General features: G+C 43.0%; 1 protein-coding gene across 5 annotated transcripts in view; it reads right to left on the bottom strand.

The window, feature by feature from the left end:
• col4a4 (collagen, type IV, alpha 4) overlaps window positions 1-18,654 on the bottom strand; it is a 174,208-nt gene that overhangs the window by 16,051 nt on the left and 139,503 nt on the right. For all 5 annotated transcript variants that reach the window (XM_046295033.1, XM_046295034.1, XM_046295032.1 and 2 more), the window contains 7 exons: window positions 18,475-18,549; window positions 17,642-17,749; window positions 17,313-17,420; window positions 17,127-17,198; window positions 16,863-16,991; window positions 16,235-16,342; window positions 5,681-5,836 (listed from right to left, as the gene is read on the bottom strand). In XM_046295033.1, the coding sequence (XP_046150989.1) occupies window positions 5,681-5,836; window positions 16,235-16,342; window positions 16,863-16,991; window positions 17,127-17,198; window positions 17,313-17,420; window positions 17,642-17,749; window positions 18,475-18,549 (756 nt within the window). The remainder of the gene's footprint in view (window positions 1-5,680; window positions 5,837-16,234; window positions 16,343-16,862; window positions 16,992-17,126; window positions 17,199-17,312; window positions 17,421-17,641; window positions 17,750-18,474; window positions 18,550-18,654) is intronic.

Below are 18,654 nucleotides of genomic sequence, written 5' to 3'. Positions count from 1 at the left end.
TCTGACAGCTGGTGCTTAAAGCTAGTGAGGGATATAAGTTTTTCCAGTTTCAGAGATTTTTGTAGTTTGTTCCAGTCATTGGCAGCAGAGAACTGGAAGGAGAGGCGGCCAAAGGAAGAATTGGTTTTGGGGGTGACCAGAGAGATATACACCTGCTGGAGCGCATGCTACAGGTGGGTGCTGCTATGGTGACCAGCGAGCTGAGATAAGAGGGGACTTTACCTAGCAGGGTCTTGTAGATGACCTGGAGCCAGTGGTTTTGGCGACGAGTATGAAGCGAGGGCCTGTCAACGAGAGCGTACAGGTCACAGTGATGGGTAGTATATGGGGCTTTGGTGACAAAACGGATGGCATTGTGATAGACTGCATCCAATTTATTGAGTAGGGTATTGGAGGCTATTTTGTAAATGACATCGCCGAAGTCGAGGATCGGTAGGATAGTCAGTTTTACAAGGGTATGTTTAGCAGCATGAGTGAAGGATGCTTTGATGCGAAATAGGAAGCCAATTCTAGATTTAACTTTGGATTGGAGATGTTTGATATGAGTCTGGAAGGAGAGTTTACAGTCTAACCAGACACCTAGATATTTGTAGTTGTCCACATATTCTAAGTCAGAACCGTCCTGAGTAGTGATGTTGGGCGGGCGGGCAGGTGCAGGCAGCGATCGGTTGAAGAGCATGATTTTAGTTTTACTTGCATTTAAGAGGAATTGGAGGCCACGGAAGGAGAGTTGTAATGGCATTGAAGCTTGTCTGGAGGGTTGTTAACATAGTGTCCAAAGAAGGTCCAGAAGTATACAGAATGGTGTCGTCTGCGTAGAGGTGGCTCAGAGAATCACCAGCAGCAAGAGCGACATCATCGATGTATACAGAGTCGGTCCAAGAATTGAAACTGTGGCACACCCATAGAGACTGCCAGAGACCCGGACAACAGGCCCTCCGATTTGACACACTTGAACTCTGTCTGAGAAGTAGTTGATGAACCAGGCGAGGCAGTCATTTGAAAAACCAAGGCTGTTGAGTCTGCCGATAAGAATGTGGTGATTGACAGAGTTGAAAGCCTTGGCCAGGTCGATGAATACAGCTGCACAGTATTGTCTCTTATCGATGGCGGTTATGATATCTTTTAGGACCTTGAGTGTGGCTGAGGTGCACACGTGACCAGCTCGGAAACCAAATTGCATAGCGGAGAAGGTACGGTGGGATTCAAAATGGTCGGTGATCTGTTTGTTAACTTGGCTTTCAAAGACCTTAGAAAGACAGGGTAGGATAGATCTAGGTCTGTAGCAGTTTGGGTCTAGAGTGTCTCCCCCTTTGAAGAGGGGGATGACCACGGCAGCTTTCCAAACTTCGGGGATCTCAGACGATATGAAAGAGAGGTTGAACAGGCTAGTAATCGGGGTTGCAACAATTGCGGTGGATAATTTTAGAAAGAGAGGGTCCAGATTGTCTAGCCCGGCTGATTTGTAGGGGTCCAGATTTTGCCACTCTTTCAGAACATCGGCTATCTGGATTTGGGTGAAGGAGAAATGGGGAAGGCTTGGGCAAGTTGCTGAAAAAATGCTTATTGAAATTCTCAATTATCATGGATTTATTGGTGTTTCGTAGCTAGTGTTTCCTAGCCTCAGTGCAGTGGGCAGCTGGGAGGAGGTGCTCTTATTGACCATGGTCTTTACAGTGTCCCAGAACTTTTTGTAGTTTGTGCTAGAGGATGCAAATTTCTGTTTGAAAAAGCTAGCCTTTGCTTTCCTAACTGTCTGTATATTGGTTCCTAACTTCCCTGAAAAGTTGCATATCGCGAGGGCTATTCAATGCTAACGCAGTACGCCACAGGATGTTTTAAAAATTTGAATGGCGCATGCTTTTTTAAGATGGTAAGGAAAGCACTTTTAAAGAATAACCAGGCATCCTCTGACGGAATGAGGTCAATATCCTCCCAGGATACCCGGGCAAGGTCGATTAGAAAGGCCTGCTTGCTGAAGTGTTTTAGGGAGCGTTTGACAGCAATGAGGGGCAGACCTATTATGGATGCAGGCAATGAGGCAGTGATCGCTGAGATCCTGGTTGAAGAGAGCAGAGGTGTATTTGGAGGGCAGGTTGGTCAGGATATATATACATATGGTGTCCAGGGCGCAGCTGGGGGCAGAAGGTGGTCTGTAGCAAGCGGACTTGTTTCTGGAAAGGTGTATTTTTAAAAGTAGAATCTCAAATTGTTTGTGCACAGAACTGGATAGTATGACAGAACTCTGGAGGCTAACTCCGTCTCCTTTTGCAGTTCTATCTTGTCAGAAAATGTTACAGTTAGGGGTGGAAATGTCAGGGTTTTCAGTGGCCTTCCTAAGACAGGAATCAGACATGGCTAGGACATATAATATAATAATATATGCCATTTAGCAGACGCTTTTATCCAAAGCGACTTACAGTCATGCGTGCATACATTCTACGTATGGGTGGTCCTGGGGATCGAACCCACTACCCTGGCGTTACAAGAGCCATGCTCTACCAACGGAGCTACAGAAGGACATCCGTGTAGGCAGAGTGTGCTAAAGCATTGAATAAAACAAATTTAGGGAGGAGGCTTATAATGTTAACATGCATGAAACCAAGACTTTTACAGTTACAGAAGTCAACAAATGAGAGCGCCTGGGGAATGGGAGTGGAGCTAAACACTGCAGGGCCTGGATTAACCTCTACATCACCAGAGGAACAGAGGAGTAGGATAAGGGTACGGCTAAAGGCTATAAGAACTGGTTGTCTAGTGCGTTCGGAACAAAGAGTAAAAGGAGCAGGTTTCTGGGCACGGAAGAATAGATTCAAGGCATAATGTACAGACAAGGGTATGGTAGGATGTGAATACAGTGGAGGTAAACCTAGGCATTGAGTGACGACGAGAGGTATCGTCTCTAGAGACACCATTTAAACCAGGTGAGGTCACCGCATGTGTGGAGGTGGAACAAAAGGGTTAGCTAAGGCATATTGAGCAGGGCTGGAAGCTCTACAGTGAAATAAGACAATAAACACTAACCAAAACAGCAATGGACAAGGCATATTGACATTATGGAGAGGCATACGTTGCTGAGTGATCATAGGGTCTAGTGAGTAGCTAGGCGGGCTGGAGACATGGCAATTCAGCCGGGGCTAGCAAGCTAGCAGAAGGGCCTAAGGGGGACATCACAACGGAAGAGTCAGTTGTAGCCCCCTCAGGCGGTTACGTTGGCAGACCAGTCGTGATGGATCGGCAGGGCTCCGTGTAGTAAAAGGGTCCAGGCCAATCGGCAAAATAGGTATTGTAGCCATAGAAAATTGGCTGATGGACCTCTTCAGCGACCAGTCCGATATGCTCTAGACAGCTAGCGAGCCGCGGCCAGCAGGCTAGCAGATGGGCATTCAGGGGACGTAAAAACAACGGGGGTGGCCATCCTGATAGTTGTCATATTTAGTTGTTCAATCCATGAAATATTAGAAGTGGACAAAAGTTTACAATAAGGGTTGAACAATAGTCCTATAAATCTACCTCACTGATCATGGAACTGTAATGACAATGATCTAGTCGTAGTAAATCGTGCGCCAGGCTCCGGGTTTAAACTGAATTCCATGATGATTTAAGTAGGCAACAAAAACAATGTAGGTTACAAATTGAAAGAAACTAACACAGAAGTTGTAATACATTCAGTGCAACTGCACACAGCTTTCCATAGGCTACAGAAGTCTATTTAGCTTGTGTCTCCAAATTCCATCCCCACAAACTATGAGGACATACAATTAAATTAATGATCTGAATAATGGCACAGCTATTTATAGCCTAGGCTACGTCACTATGGGTGGAAAAGGGGCCGAATAACTGTCATGTTGATTTTCTGCCCTATGACTGATTTCACATTAGTCTCCAGTGATCATAAGGATAAAGAATCCAAAGCAATCGCTATGCTTTCTCAATATTTGTATTTATCATCCCCTTCTCCAAACATATTAAGCCTACTCATTTACCTATAATAGCTCTTATTAATGTATAAATTAGGTGGCCTGGCAGACATCTCAGATTGGATGTCGGCCCACTACCTCAAACTCAACCTCAACAAAACAGAGCTGCTCTTCCTCTTAAGAAAGGCCTGCTCCAAGACCTCTCCATCACGGTTGACAACTCCACGGTGTCCCCCTCCCGGAGTGCAAAGAACCTTGGAGTGACCCTGGACAACACCCTGTTGTTCTCTGCAAACATCAAAGCAGTGACTCGCTCCTGCAGGTTCACACTCTACAAAATCCATAGAGCATGACCTTTCCTCACACTGGAAGCAGCTCAGGTCCTAATCCAGGCACTTATCATTTCCCGTCTATACTACTGCAACTCTGTTGGCTGGGCTCCCCGCTTGTACCATCAAACCCCTGCAATTTATCCAGAATGCCGCAGTCTACCTGGTGTTCAACCTTCCTAAGTTCTCCCATGCCACCCGGCGCCTCCACTGGCTTCCATTCGAATTTCATATAATCTTCAAGACCCTGGTGCTTGCCGACAGAGCAGCATGGGGAACTGCACCTCCTTATCGTCAGGCTATACTCAAAACCCACATCCCTACCCAAGCACACCGTACCCCGACATCTCTTCTCTTGGCCTCTTAGCTCATGCTCAGCCCAGTCAAAGCTCTTCTCTGTCCTGGCACCCCAATGGTGAAACAAGCTTCCCCCTAAAGTTAGGATAGCGGAGTCCCTGCCCAATTAGTGCATTCAGCTATTTCAGCCACACCTGTTGCCGACAAGTGTATAAAATCGAGCTCAGGAAGCAAAGTCAGCACAAGAACTGTTCGTCGGGAGCTACATGAAATGGGTTTCCATAGCCGAGCAGCCGCACACAAGCCTAAGATCACCATGCTCGGCTGGAGCGTCGGCTGGAGTGGTGTAAACCTCGCCGCCATTGGACTCTGGAGCAGTGGAAACGCGTTCCCTGGAGTGATGAATCACGGTTCACCATCTGGCAGTCCGACGGACTAATCTGGGTTTGGCAGATGCCAGGAGAACGCTACCTGGTTTGTCGAGATCGGTAGGGAAGAACTTGACTGGCCCGCACAGAGCCCTGACATCAACCCCATCGAACTCCTTTGAGATAAATTGGAACGCCTACTGTGAGCAGGCCTAATCGCCCAACATCAGTGCCCGACCTCATTAATGCTCTTGTGGCTGAATGGATGCAACTCCCTGCAATGTTCCAACATCTAGTGGGAAGCCTTCCCAGAAGAGTGGAGGCTGTGATAGCAGCAAAGGGGGGGGGGACCAACTCCATATTAATCCCCATGATTTTGGAATTAGATGTTTGACAAGCAGGTGTCCACATACGCACGTATTGTACATTTCTGTGATCTCCACCCCAAACATGTACCTGGTCGGCACTGGCACATGCTTAAGTGGATCTTCCACTTAGATCAATGCGTTATCAAACAATGAAAGCATTGGAGTATCTGAGAGTGCGGACTCTACGTTACTTTACTATGTTACCAAGGGTAGCATCTGGCTGTATGAGGAGGCCTTTATTATACAGTCCAGGTCATGTTTGTTAGAGCACACAACAAAAAGTTACTAAACGTTTCGCAACAGAACGACAAAATGAGCGTCCAGCTAGTCCCTCCCAGTTTCAATACACTTTCCTCCATTTAGTGCCTTATGAACACAACCCAGGTCTGTCCTGTTACCTTTAGGCCCAGGTAACCCTGCAATGCCAGGCAGCCCGGGGGGGCCTGAAGTCCCCTTGTCCCCTTTGAGCCCTGGTAAGCCGGGCACACCGTTGTCCCCCTCTTCACTGGTCATGGGCAGAGCAGGGCCGGAGCAGCCAATGTCACCTGGTGAACCTGAAACATCACCACACACACAACTAAAGTGTTAATTGTGACTGTGTTAGTAACAATTGTTTTTGCAGCAACATAAAATACTAATAAAAAAATAAATGTTCTTCTCACAATGACACTTGTGAACAAAATAAACATTTGGTTTAAATTGATTGGAGCTTCAAATACTGAACCTTGCAATTGCCCTGCATCTTAGAATTTTACTCTCACATTGCGTTTCATTGCAAAATAAAAATGTTGCTATATTAGTAGTCTGCTATATTTAAGCACTAAGGCCCAAGGGGGTGTCTTATATGGCCCATTACCAAGGCTAAGGGCTGTTCTTAGGCTTATTTTGCTTTTAATAACCGGTTGCCAACATATAAAAACATTTGATTGACACATTTATCAAAAACTTTTGATATATTTTTTAAATAATATATATGTCTAAACAATGAACCTTTATTTTAACATGCGTCCTGTATTATACAATGTAAACATACCCATATACACACATTAAAATAAAAACTGTCAAGGGAAGCACAAATAAAACATCCCCAGAAAAAGTTACATTCCTCCACCAATAAGTCTCCAATCAATACTTTAGTTTGCCAGAACAGCAACAGATCATCACGAACATCAAGATGAAATGTATTTCGAATTTTGTTTGAGCAATACAGTGCATTAGAACTAAAAGCAAATTTACCTAGCTCGGTAGAGCCCCCTAGGAACATCAATCATTAACCAATCCTCTGAATGGGTTAGGCAACTTAGGTGTCTATACAAAGTTAGATAAGACAGAAGTTTTTGAAGTAGGGCCTTGTAAACAGACAGGCAGTAAGGAGAGATCTATGGATCTTTAGCATAGTCCAGATAACCTTTTGACCTGTAACAAGACGAAGGGCACTATAGTAGATGGTATCCAAAGTTAAGAGAAGTAGCAGCTGCACTTTGCTAAATAATATCACCATAATCAAGAACAGATCAAAACTTTGACTGTATAATCTGCTTCCTACTACTTAGAGAAAGGCATGATCTATTTCTGTAGAAAAATGCCACTATAAATCTTAGTTTCTTAACCAGCTCATCTTTATGTTTTTTTTAAAAGTGTAACATCCACATCAATCCTGATGCTTAACTATTTATATGCGGGAACATGTTCGATTGGAGAACCATCTAATGAGTGAATATTCTTACAAACTTTTGTTTTGCCCGTATTAAGCACAAGTTTTAAATCAGCAAGGGATCACGGTCTTTCATCTATTCAAAAGGAGGGTATAGTCCGGACACAAATCGGGTTGCTAATTATATTTCCATTGTTGCCATTCAAACAACGATTGGTTGCAATGCAGGCTGGCAAACGTTCTTCTCCCTTGCTAGCTAGCCAACTACACAGATATACAATGCGTGTCTTTCTTTTTCCCAATGCAGTTAAGCCAAAACCACGGCTCGTTCAGAAGGGTGTTCTACAACCCTTTGAGTGCTCTCCAAGTCTCCAAGATCAGAAGTGAATATCACAAAGCACGAAATTACAGATCACTGATCATTAGCGTTTGCCCTTGTATTTCAACATTGAAAAATATAATAACAATGTTGTGGACCAAGCTAGCCATTAACGTCCCTTAACGCTCAAAGACAGATTCAATGGCTGTAGCATAGCGTATAAGACGGAATGATTACCTAATATATATTTGAGAAAGAATGAATGATAAGCATATGATTCTACCTGATAATAGACTCCTAATGATAATATAACAACTTAAACTACCAAGCTGGTAACGTTAAGTAGCCTAGGTTAATGAAGCTGACCCTCAATTGAGGAAATTCAGAGTTCTGAGACATTTTTACAACTCTGAAAATAAATACATGGGCAAATGTTCCCAACCATGAAATAATAGGCCTGCATTACGGCTGGCAGCTAATTGTTAAATTACACTTTCCATCCTTACATTGGAAGGTCACTGTCTCTGCACTGATCACTTGTGAGTGAGACAAAGCTAGCTAGCAAATGGGAGCGTTGTAGAACACCCCTCTGAATAACGGGGCGTGGTTTTGGCTTAACTACGTTTGGAAAAAGAAAGACGTATACAATACCAGTACGTCAAACTCTGCAGCTGGACTGACAGCAAACGTACTGCATGTCTGTTTTAACCGTTTTCAATTGACATTTATTTGGATATATCGATAATTATGTTATGATGTTGATGCATGATTTCGCCTGGCTCAGTTGCTGTCTCGTCAGGACAAGGTTTACTCTCTATGGTACAGGGGAGATAACATTTCTAAAATTGCAACATTGTTGCCGAGGTCGCAGTGGTTGACAGCAAGGTTCATATAAACACCCACTGTTGGGTGTTAAATATTAATCCCAAATCACACCGCAGTTAAAAATGTATTTTATTTTTCGCACGTGAACCAGTGGAAATAGAATGCAGTGTAGCAATGCATGAATCCAACAACATTCTATATAGAGTTGTCGGAAGTTGACATACACCTTAGCCAAATGCATTAAAACTCAGTTTATCGCAATTCCTGACATTTAATCCTTGTAAAAAATCCCTGTTTTAGGTCAGTTAAGATCACCACTTTCCTTTAAGAATGTTAAATGTCAGAATAATAGTAGAGAGAATGATTTACTTCAGATTTGATTTATTTCATCACATTCCCAGTGGGTCATAAATGTATTTACACTCAACTAGTATTTGGTAGCATAGCCTTCCAAAAGCTTCCCACAATAAGTTCCCCCTGACAGAGCAGGTGTAACTGAGTCAGGTTTGTAGGCCTCCTTGCTCACGCACGCTTTTACAGTTCAGCTCACATATTTTCTATAGGATTGAGGTCAGGGCATTGTGATGGCCACTCCAATAACTCGACTTTGTTGTCCTTAAGCCATTTTGTCACAACTTTGGAAGTATGCTTGGGGTCATTGTCCATTTGGAAGACCCATTTGCGAACAAGCTTTAAACTTCCTGACTGATGCCTTGAGATGTTGCTTCAATATATCCACATAATTTTACTCCCTCATAATGCCATCTATTTTGTGAAGTGCAGCAGTCCCTCCCGCAGCGAAGTACCCCCACGACATAATGCTGCCACCCCTGTGCTTCACGGTTGGGATGGTGTTCTTCAGCTTGCAAGCCTCCCCCTTCTTCCTCCAAACATAACGAAAGTCATTATGGCCAAACAGTTCTATTTTTGTTTCATCAGACCAGTGGACATTTCTAAAAAACGTACGATCTTTGTCTCCATGTGCAGTTGCAAACCATAGTCTGGCTTTTTTTAATGGCGGTTTTGGAGCAGTGGCTTCTTCCTTGCTGAGCGGCTTTTCAGGTTATGTTGATTTAGGACTCGTTTTAGTGTGGATATAGATACTTTTGTACCCGTTTCCTCCAGCATCTTCACAAGGTCCTTTGCTGTTATTCTGGGATTGATTTGCACTTTTCGCACCATAGTACGTTCATCTCTAGGAGACAGAGAGTGTCTCCTTCCTGAGCGGTATGACGGCTGTGTGGTCCCATGGTGTTTAAACTTGCCTACTATTGTGTGTACAGATGAATGTGGTATCTTCAGGCATTTGGAAATTGCTCCCAAGGATGAACCAGACTTGTGGAGGCATACAAAAAAAATTATGCGATCTTGGCTGACTTCTTTTGATTTACCTACGATGTCAAGCAAAGAGGCACTGAGTTTGAAGGTGGGCCTTGAAATACATCCACAGGTACACCTCCAATTGACTGAAATGATGTCAATTAGCCTATCAGAAGCTTCTAAAGCCATGATTGACTTTTCTGGAATTTTCCAACCTGTTTAAAAGCAGTCACCTTAGTGTATGTAAACTTCTGACCCACTGGAATTGTGATACAGTGAATTATAAAATCAACTAATCCGTCTGTAAACAATTGTTGGAAAAATTATGCACAAAGTAGATGTCCTAACCGACTTGCCAAACTATACTTTGTTAACAAGAAAATTGTGGAGTGGTTGAAAAACTAGTTTTAATGATTCCAACCTAAGTGTATGTAAACTTCCAACATGTGCATGCTTAGTCAATGCCAGTTAAAATTAATCAAATCTGTTCTAGAGATTGAGTGGGTCATTTGTATTAGACAATTTTTATGATCTTCCCTACTTTATAAGTAGGCTAGAATTGTAGTAAACAAACATATTGGGCTGTAGGCTAGATTTGAATTGACAAGTATAACTCCTCTAGCTCCACAATGAGATAGGGTGCAGGCCATGGTGCAGGCCAGGGTGCAGGCCAGGCAGCAGGCCAGGCAGCAGGCTGTTAGCGAGCCTGCCAGCTTAGTAGAGTCTGCCACTAGCACAGTCAGTGTAGTCAGCTCAGCTACACCCATTGAGACCGTGTCTGTGCCTCAATCTAGGTTGGGCAAAACTAAACATGGCGGTGTTTACCTTAGCACTGGAATAAAGCACTGGAATAAAGACCTCCTCCATTCCTGTCATTATTGAAAGAGATTGTGATATCTCACATCTCAAAACAGTGCTACTTAAATGTTAGATCCCTCACTTATAGTCAATGAACTGATGGTGACTGATCATAATCTTTACTTAACTAGGCAAGTCAGTAAAGAACAAATTCTTATTTACAATGACGGCCTACCCCGGATGACGCTGGGCCAATTGCACGCCGCCCTATGGGACTCCCAATCACTGCCAGATGTGATGCAGCCTGGATGTGATTGGCCTGACTGAAGCATGGCTTAAGCTTGATGAATTTACTTGATGAATTTCCTCATGGTTACACTAGTGACCATATCCCCCATGCATCCCGCAAAAGCAGAGGTGTTGCTAACATTTACGAAAATGACGCAAATGTCTATTTACCCTCCCCCCCAAAAATATACTGCGTTTTTGTTTTTTGAGCTTCTAGTCATGAAATCTATTCAGCCTACTCAATCACTTTTTATAGCTGCAGTTCACAGGCCTCCTGGGCCGTACACGGCATTCCTCACTGAATTCCTATCAGACCTTGTAGTCGTGGTAGATAATATTCATATTTTTGGTGACTAACATTCACATGGAAAAGTCCACAGACCCACTCCAAAAGGCTTTCGGAGCCATCATCGACTCAGCGGGTTTTGTCCAACATGTCTCTGGACCTACTCACTGCCAGTCACACTCTGGACCTAGTTTTGTCCCGTGGAAGACATTTATTTTTTCCCTCATAATCCTGGACTATCGGACGACCATTTTATTACATTTGCAATCGCAACAAATAATCTGCTAAAATCCTAACCAAGTATCATCAAAAGCCGTGCTATAAATGCTAGGGCATCCCACAGATTCCTAGATGCCCTTCCAGACTCCATCCACCTACCCAAAGACATCAGAGTACAAAAATCGGTTAACCACCTAAATGAGGAACTAAAATGTAACCTTGCGTAATACCCTAGATGCAGTTGCACCCCTAAAAACAAAAAACATTTGTCAAAAGAAACTAGCCCCCTCGAATACAGAAAATACCCGAGCCCTGAAGCAAGCTTCCAGAAAATTGGAAAGGAAATGGCGCTCCACTAAACTGGAAGTCTTACGACTAGCTTGGAAAGAGAGTACCGTAAAAAAAAAATGGCAGAACCCCCACTGCTGCTCGATCATCCTATTTTTCCAATTGAGGAGAATAAATAAAATCCCAAATGTATTTTTGATACTGTCGCAAAGCTAACTAAAAAGCAGCATTCCCCAAGAGAGGATGGTTTTCACTTCAGCAGTGATAAATTCATGAACTTCTTTGGCGAAAAGATCATGATTAGAAAGCAAATTACGGACTCCTCTTTCTCCAAAGCTCAGTTGTCCTGAGTCTGCACAACACTGCCAGGACCCAGGGAGACACTCACGTTTTTTAATCCTATACCTCAAAACATTTATGAAAATAGTAATGGTCTCTAAACCTTCAAGATGCATACTAGACCCTATTCCAATTCAACTACTGAAAGAGCTGCTTCCTGTGCTTGGCCCTCCTATGTTGAGCATAATAAACATCTTCCTATCCACCGGATTAAAACTCACTAAAAGTGGCAGTAATAAAGCCTCTTGAAAAAGCCAAACCTTGAACAAAAAAATATAAAAAAACTTTTCGGCTTATATCGAATCTCCCATTCCTCTCAATTTGTTTTGAAAATTGGCTGCGCAGTCTGGTTTGAGACCCCATCATAGCACTGAGACTGCACTCATGAAGGTGGTAAATGACTTTTTAATGGTGTCAGACCAAGGCTCTGCATCTGTCCTCCTGCTCCTAGACCTTTGTGCTGATTTTGAGACCATCGATCACCACATTCTTTTGGAGAGATTGGAAACGCAAATTGGTCTACACGGACAAGTTCTGGCCTGGTTTAGATCTTATCTGTCGGAAAGATATCGGTTTGTCTCTGTGAATGGTTTGTCTTCTGACAAATCAACTGTAAATTTCGGTGTTCCTCAAGGTTCCATTTTAGGACCACTATTGTTTTCACTGTATATTTTAACTCTTGGTGATGTCATTTGGAAACATGATGTTAACTTTCACTGCTCTGCTTTTTAATCCTATACACAGCTGTACATTTCGATGAAACATGGTGAAGCACCAAAATTGCCCTCCCTGGAAGCCTGTGTTTCTGACATAAGGAAGTGGATGGCTGCACACTTTTAAACTCGTACAAAACAGAGATGCTTGTTCTAGGTCCCGAGAAACAAAGAGATCTCCTGTTGGATCTGGCAATTAATCTTGTTACGCTCGTCGATGGAAGTATCGGACCAAGGTGCAGCGTGGTAGGCGTACATCTTACTTTATTCAATGAACACCGAAAAAACAACAAATACAAATGAAACGTAAAGTTTAGTAGGGCTAAACAGCACAGTACCAAAACAAGATCCCACAAACTACAGGTGGGAAAAAGCTGCCCAAGTATGAACCCCAATCAGAGACAACGATAGACAGCTGCCTCTGATTGGGACCCATAACCAGGACAACAAAGAAATAGAAAACATAGATTTCCCACCCTAGTCACACCCTGACCTAACCAAATAGATAATTAAAATGATCTCTAAAGTCAGGGCGTGACAAAGCTTGATGGTTGTACAGTCGTCACAAATAAAACTGAAGGACATCGGCGTTACTCTGGACCCCGATCTCTCTTTTGACGAACATATAAAGACTATTTCAAGGACAGCTTTTTTCCATCTACGTGACATTGCAAAAATCTGAAACTTTCTGTCCAAAAATGTATAAAAGTGAATTCATGCTTTTGTCACTTCTAGATTAAACTACTGTAATGCTCTACTTTCTGGCTACCTGGATAAAGCACTAAATAAACTTCAGTTAGTGCTAATTATGGCTGCTAGAATTTTGACTAGAATCCAGAAATTTGATCCTATTACTCCAGTGCTAGCTTCTACACTGGCTTCCTCTTAAGGCGAGGGCTGATTTCAAGGTTTTACTGTTAACCTACAAAGGATTACATGACTTGCTCCTACCCATCTCTCTGATTTGGTCCCGCCGTACATACCTACATGTACGCTACAGTCACAAGACGCAGGCCTCCTTATTGTCCCTAGAATTTCTAAGCAAACAGCTGGAGGCATGGCTTTCTCCTATATTTGTATTTAACTAGGCAAGTCATTTAAGAACAAATTATTATTTACAATGACGGTCTACAACATAAAATTGTGCACCACCCAATGGGACTCCCAATCATGGCCGGTTGTAATACAGCCTGGAATCGAACCAGGGTATCTGTAGTGAAGCCTCAAGCATTGAGTCCGCCACACGGGAGCCTATATAGCTCAATTTTTATGGAGTGGTCTGCCTATCCATGTGAGAGACGCAGACTCGATCTCGACCTTTAAGCCTTTATTGAAGACTCATCTCTTCAGTAGGTCCTTACTAAAATTTACTCCTGAGGTGCTGACCTGTTGCACCCTCTACAACCCCTGCGATTATTATTATTTGACCTTGCTGGTCATCTATGAACGTTTGAACATCTTGGCCATGTACTGTTATAATCTCAAACCGGCACAGTCAGAAGTGGACTGGCCACCCCTCAGAGCCTGGTTCCTCTCTAGGTTTCTTCCTAGGTTCCTGCCTTTCTAGGGACTTTTTCCTAGCCACCGTGCTTCTACATCTGCATCGCTTGCTGTTTGGGGTTTTAGGCTGGGTTTCTGTATAGCACTTTGTGACATTGGCTGATGTAAAAAAGGGCTTTATAAATACATTTGATTGATTTGATTGAAATAGGCTATGCATTTGAAAACAAGAGTCGACCTGTGTTGATTTCAATCATATGCATATACAGAGCCTTCAGAAAGTATTCATACCCCTTGACTTATTCCACATTTTGTTGTGTTATAGCCTGAATTCAAAATGGATGAAATAGTTTTTTTTAATGTGTTTTAATTTGTTTAAAATTAAACACACCTCTCTGATTGGGTTAAATGCATTTCAGTTGAACGCATTCAGTTGTGCAATTGACTAGGAACCGCCTTTCCTTTCCAAGATGACTCAAAGCTGTAAGGTGCTTCTACAAAGTATTGACTCAGGGGGAGTGTGAATACATGTAAATGAGATATTTCAATACATTTGCAAACATTTCTAAAAATAAGTTTTCGCTTTGTCATTAAACAACAAAATGTGGAATGAGTATGAGAGGTATGAATACTTTCTGAAGGCACTGTCGCCTAGGCAGGCAACAGCTGGAAAACTTGAGTGAGCTAAGCTACTCCAATTTCTAGAGATAATATAACTTTTATCATTGTTTTTCATGACAATTACGCTGGCATATGCTAGGCTGTCTATGTGAATTAACACTTGCTACTCTCGTACATACATTTCTCGCCGTTGATGAACGTCGCTGTGGGATTTCAGCTTTAGGCTAGAAGCAAGGAAAAATAATATGTGAATAAAAGCCTTATTGCTTTTCTTTTGGAATTTCCCGTGGTATATCAAGAACAGCTTAGCAATACTTCAAAAAGAACAATCATATCCGTGGTGTGATATACACACAGCTGGAATGCTGTTTCAGCCAATCAGCATCCAGAATCAAAAGTACCCTCTTTAAAAAAAAAAGTATTATAACCCGGGTAATTTGGATAAAACAGCATTCCAGACCTGAGACTATATACCACAGGTGTGACGCAAAAATACCTGTTTACTGCTCTGAAGTATCACTACACTGGTCTTGATATACCACAGCAAAGGACAAGAGAAAAGCAATAAGGTGTTTATTATTATACTAAACAAAAATATGAATGCATCATGCCACAAGTTCAAAGGTTTTACTGAATTACGGTTCACAGAAGGAAATCAGTCAATTTAAATAAATTCATTAGGCCCTGATTTATGGACTGGGCAATGCGAACAGCCATGGATGGGCTTGGGAAGGCGTAGGCCCACCCACTTGGGAGTTAGGACCACCCACCGAGGAGCAAGGCCCAGCCAATCAGAATGAGTTTTTCACCACAAAAGGGCTTTATTACAGAGAAAAATACCCCCTCAGTATATTTCCCTTTGCTTCTAGCCTAGCATTAAGGTTTGCAACAACAGGGGTTTGTTACAAACCTTGCTGTTTGCCTCTCCGACCTCCACAAACATTTTGCAAATGTAATTTACACATTTTGTCGAGGTCGTAGAGGCCGATAGCAAGGTTTATACAAACCCCTGTTGCAATTATGCTAACGCATTAGTTTGCCTGGCTGGCTCAGGACAGCTGCTGTCTCATCAGGACACCATTCACTCTCTATGCGGGGAGATCACATGAATTATTATGAATAAAGTATATCGAAATAAATGTCAATAGAAAACAGCTAAAACTAATGTAAATGCAACTTATTTTCTTTAATTTCTGCAGCAGAATTTGATTTGATTTTGTTCTGTCAATAGCTAGCTGGCAAGATTATTTGATTTCATAGCAAGGATGGACATAGAAGTAGCAGCTAGATTTTTCCTCTGGTGAAAGGATGAAATAGTATAAATTGAACTCGTCTTCGTGTTGTGCCTAAGAACAGCCCTTAGCCGTGGTATATTGGCCATATACCACACCCCGTCGGGCCTTATTCCTATGGGCACAAAAAGGCACCAGATTGAAGTTTCCCCTAGGTACAGATCTAGGATCAGCTTCCCCACCCCTGATCCTGAACTTAAAACATTGGTGGGGAAAATGTAAAACTGACCGAAGATCAGCGCTGAGGGGCAACTTCACCTAGCCTGGATGACATGATTCACGTGGTACACCGCCGAGGGAGAGCTGTGACACACTGGTCTGGACAAGAGTCCATTTTAAATGCAGTATTCGCGCAGAAATGGGCTGTGCTTTGATTAGTTCTCTCAAAAGTTGAGACCTCACGTTGTTTGGATTTGTGTTAGCCAGACTAAACTTCACCCTACTCCCATACAGACTGGTCATTAAAGGCGTCGACAACTGGGATTCTGACCTGGTGGTCCGTCGCGTCCAGGGAAGCCTGACTCCCCACAGTGGCCGGGCATGGACTCCTTACAGTCCATGCCTGGTAGACCGGAGGCACCTGTGTCTCCTGGGCTTCCTATAAAGAGAGGACATTCCTGGTCACAGCATTTTACTGAACCCTACTCCTTTTTGAAAAGCACAACTTACAGTATATAACGAGTACAGTACACTAATATCATGTGTAATGTAACAGCAAGACCTGTCATTATGCACTGCTTGTATGTCAACTACTCCATGGGAGGGTTTTATTCAAGCTTTCTGAGACACTGTTTTTGCATTAAAAGTTAATGGGCCTCATTCGTAAGATTTGCCTCGTTTTAGACCAAATGTCTAAAACAAGGCACGAGTTCCCAAAATGTGATGAAAAAACATTTGTCAAATATCTATAAACATTATAGTCATGTAAATATCACATGAGCATGTTTCATTTATAAATCATGCATTTTCATGCAACATATAAATAAATAAGTCCTAAATCACAACATTACTGTGGATGTCCACGTATGCACAATGTACGAAAAAACATTTAAATGTGGCCAGTGTTTTGATACAGTGTCCATATCTCTGGGGTTGGTATCACTGAGGTTATACAGTACCCGTTAGTCCAGACTGGCCCTTGGGGCCCAGAGGTCCTGGCCGAGAGGGCCCCTGAGGTCCTTGACACCCTCTGGAACCCTTCTCTCCTTTATAGCCTGGAGCACCGGAGGGACCGGGCACACCTGGGCCTGGGAAACACATTCACACAAACAAAATGTCTGACTCACCTCTCCAACATTCACAAATGTTATATTGAGAACAATATATTTTCCAGAATTTCAGAGAGATTATCTTGATATTGCTGCATTGTGCATTTTACTAACCTCTGGCCCCAACCTCTCCCTTCACACCCTTTAGTCCGTCCAGTCCATGCAAACCCAGTGGTCCAGGTGGACCTGGGAGGCGAAATAAGTAAATGAAAGTATGTCAATGCTAGAATCTCATATTGATAGAAACATTTGATGTAAAATAATCTCCTTAGTTTCTAGTCTGGTTGAGCATGTCCCCACCTTTGAGTCCAAGTGGTCCTTGGTCTCCCTTGGGCCCAGTTTGTCCAGAGGTCCCTGGGAGACCATCAGCCCCAGGTTTACCACTCAGGCCTGGGGGTCCGATCACACCTTCCCAGCAGAGAGAGGAGAGAGGGGTAATGAGGAGAGCAGAGTATGAGCTAGGAGCTCAAACCAATCAAGGCACTGGTGAGATCATCAACAACACTAACAAACAAAGGTGAGCAAAGCCCACAAACGCTACAATGTTGGGTGTTAAGAGTTCGTTGGTGTTAATTAAGCATTGTTTTGGGTAGTGTGCAATTAAGCGTCTTGAAGGTTAAAGTCCTCACCAGCAGGCCCTGGAGGTCCGATGGATCCTTGAGGACCAGTTAACCCTTTAGGTCCTGGAGCTCCTGAAACTCCTGGTTCACCTACATCACCTTGGTCACCCGGTGGGGCTGAGGAAGGGAGAGGGGGCAAGTTTTACTGTACAGGTTGTTCACAGACATCATACACCGTCACTAGCGCATCTATAGCTTCCCTATTTCCCCTAGCTTGATCAGGGCACACATCTGCTATTGTGTGGTAAGTTGATAACAGGCCTGCACTTAAATAGTATTTTTCTTTAAAAAAAAGTTTGAGCATTTGATTTGAGTTAGCCTGAATTTACCAGATTAGAGGGTTAGCAATTTTGGGACTTTTCCATTAGTTCCATAGTGCGAAACAAGTTATAGCAATCACAGCCAAAGTATTTGAAAGATACTATTTTAACTCAGTTCTTTACACATCTTCCGTGCGGTAGTTATATTGATAACGCCACTTGGAGGAGGGACGTGGACAATTACCTTCAAGTATCATCATTGGTGAAGAGCCCGTGTTGGAGTTATCAGCTGTCTCCAGGAGATGGTTACTGGTTACTAAGACCCATCTGATCTATTGTGGTAAACCCCTTAATAGCTTCAAGGTATGCCCCTTGCTCTTTTTGTCTGCATGCCCTTATCACAGCCATAGATTTTTAGCTAGTGGTGGCAAAACTTATCAGAAGTTTGTAGTGACTGAACAATGGTTTACAGTTTCTCCTGGCCCATAGACTATTTTCATGGTGAGGAACCAATTAACATTAAGTTGTCAAATCCGGAACTTCTCTTTTAAATGTGTGCTGTATCATCTCCTATCCTCTTACCAAATGCTCCAGTGTCTCCTGTAGCTCCTCTATCACCACCCGGTCCAGGGATGCCAATGGAGTCGCCCCGTTCACCTGTAAACCAATCAACACTCATATCTCATCACCGCAAAGCATGAATTACACAAAACAATAATGACCTATGCCTAACAAATCAGTCATAGTCCCTGCAGCTTTTCC

This window comes from Oncorhynchus gorbuscha, linkage group LG13 (assembly GCF_021184085.1).
Source record: "Oncorhynchus gorbuscha isolate QuinsamMale2020 ecotype Even-year linkage group LG13, OgorEven_v1.0, whole genome shotgun sequence".
Taxonomy (NCBI): domain Eukaryota; kingdom Metazoa; phylum Chordata; class Actinopteri; order Salmoniformes; family Salmonidae; genus Oncorhynchus; species Oncorhynchus gorbuscha.
The sequence above is the reverse complement of the archived record's forward strand: the minus strand, read 5'-3'. Positions and strand labels throughout refer to the sequence as shown.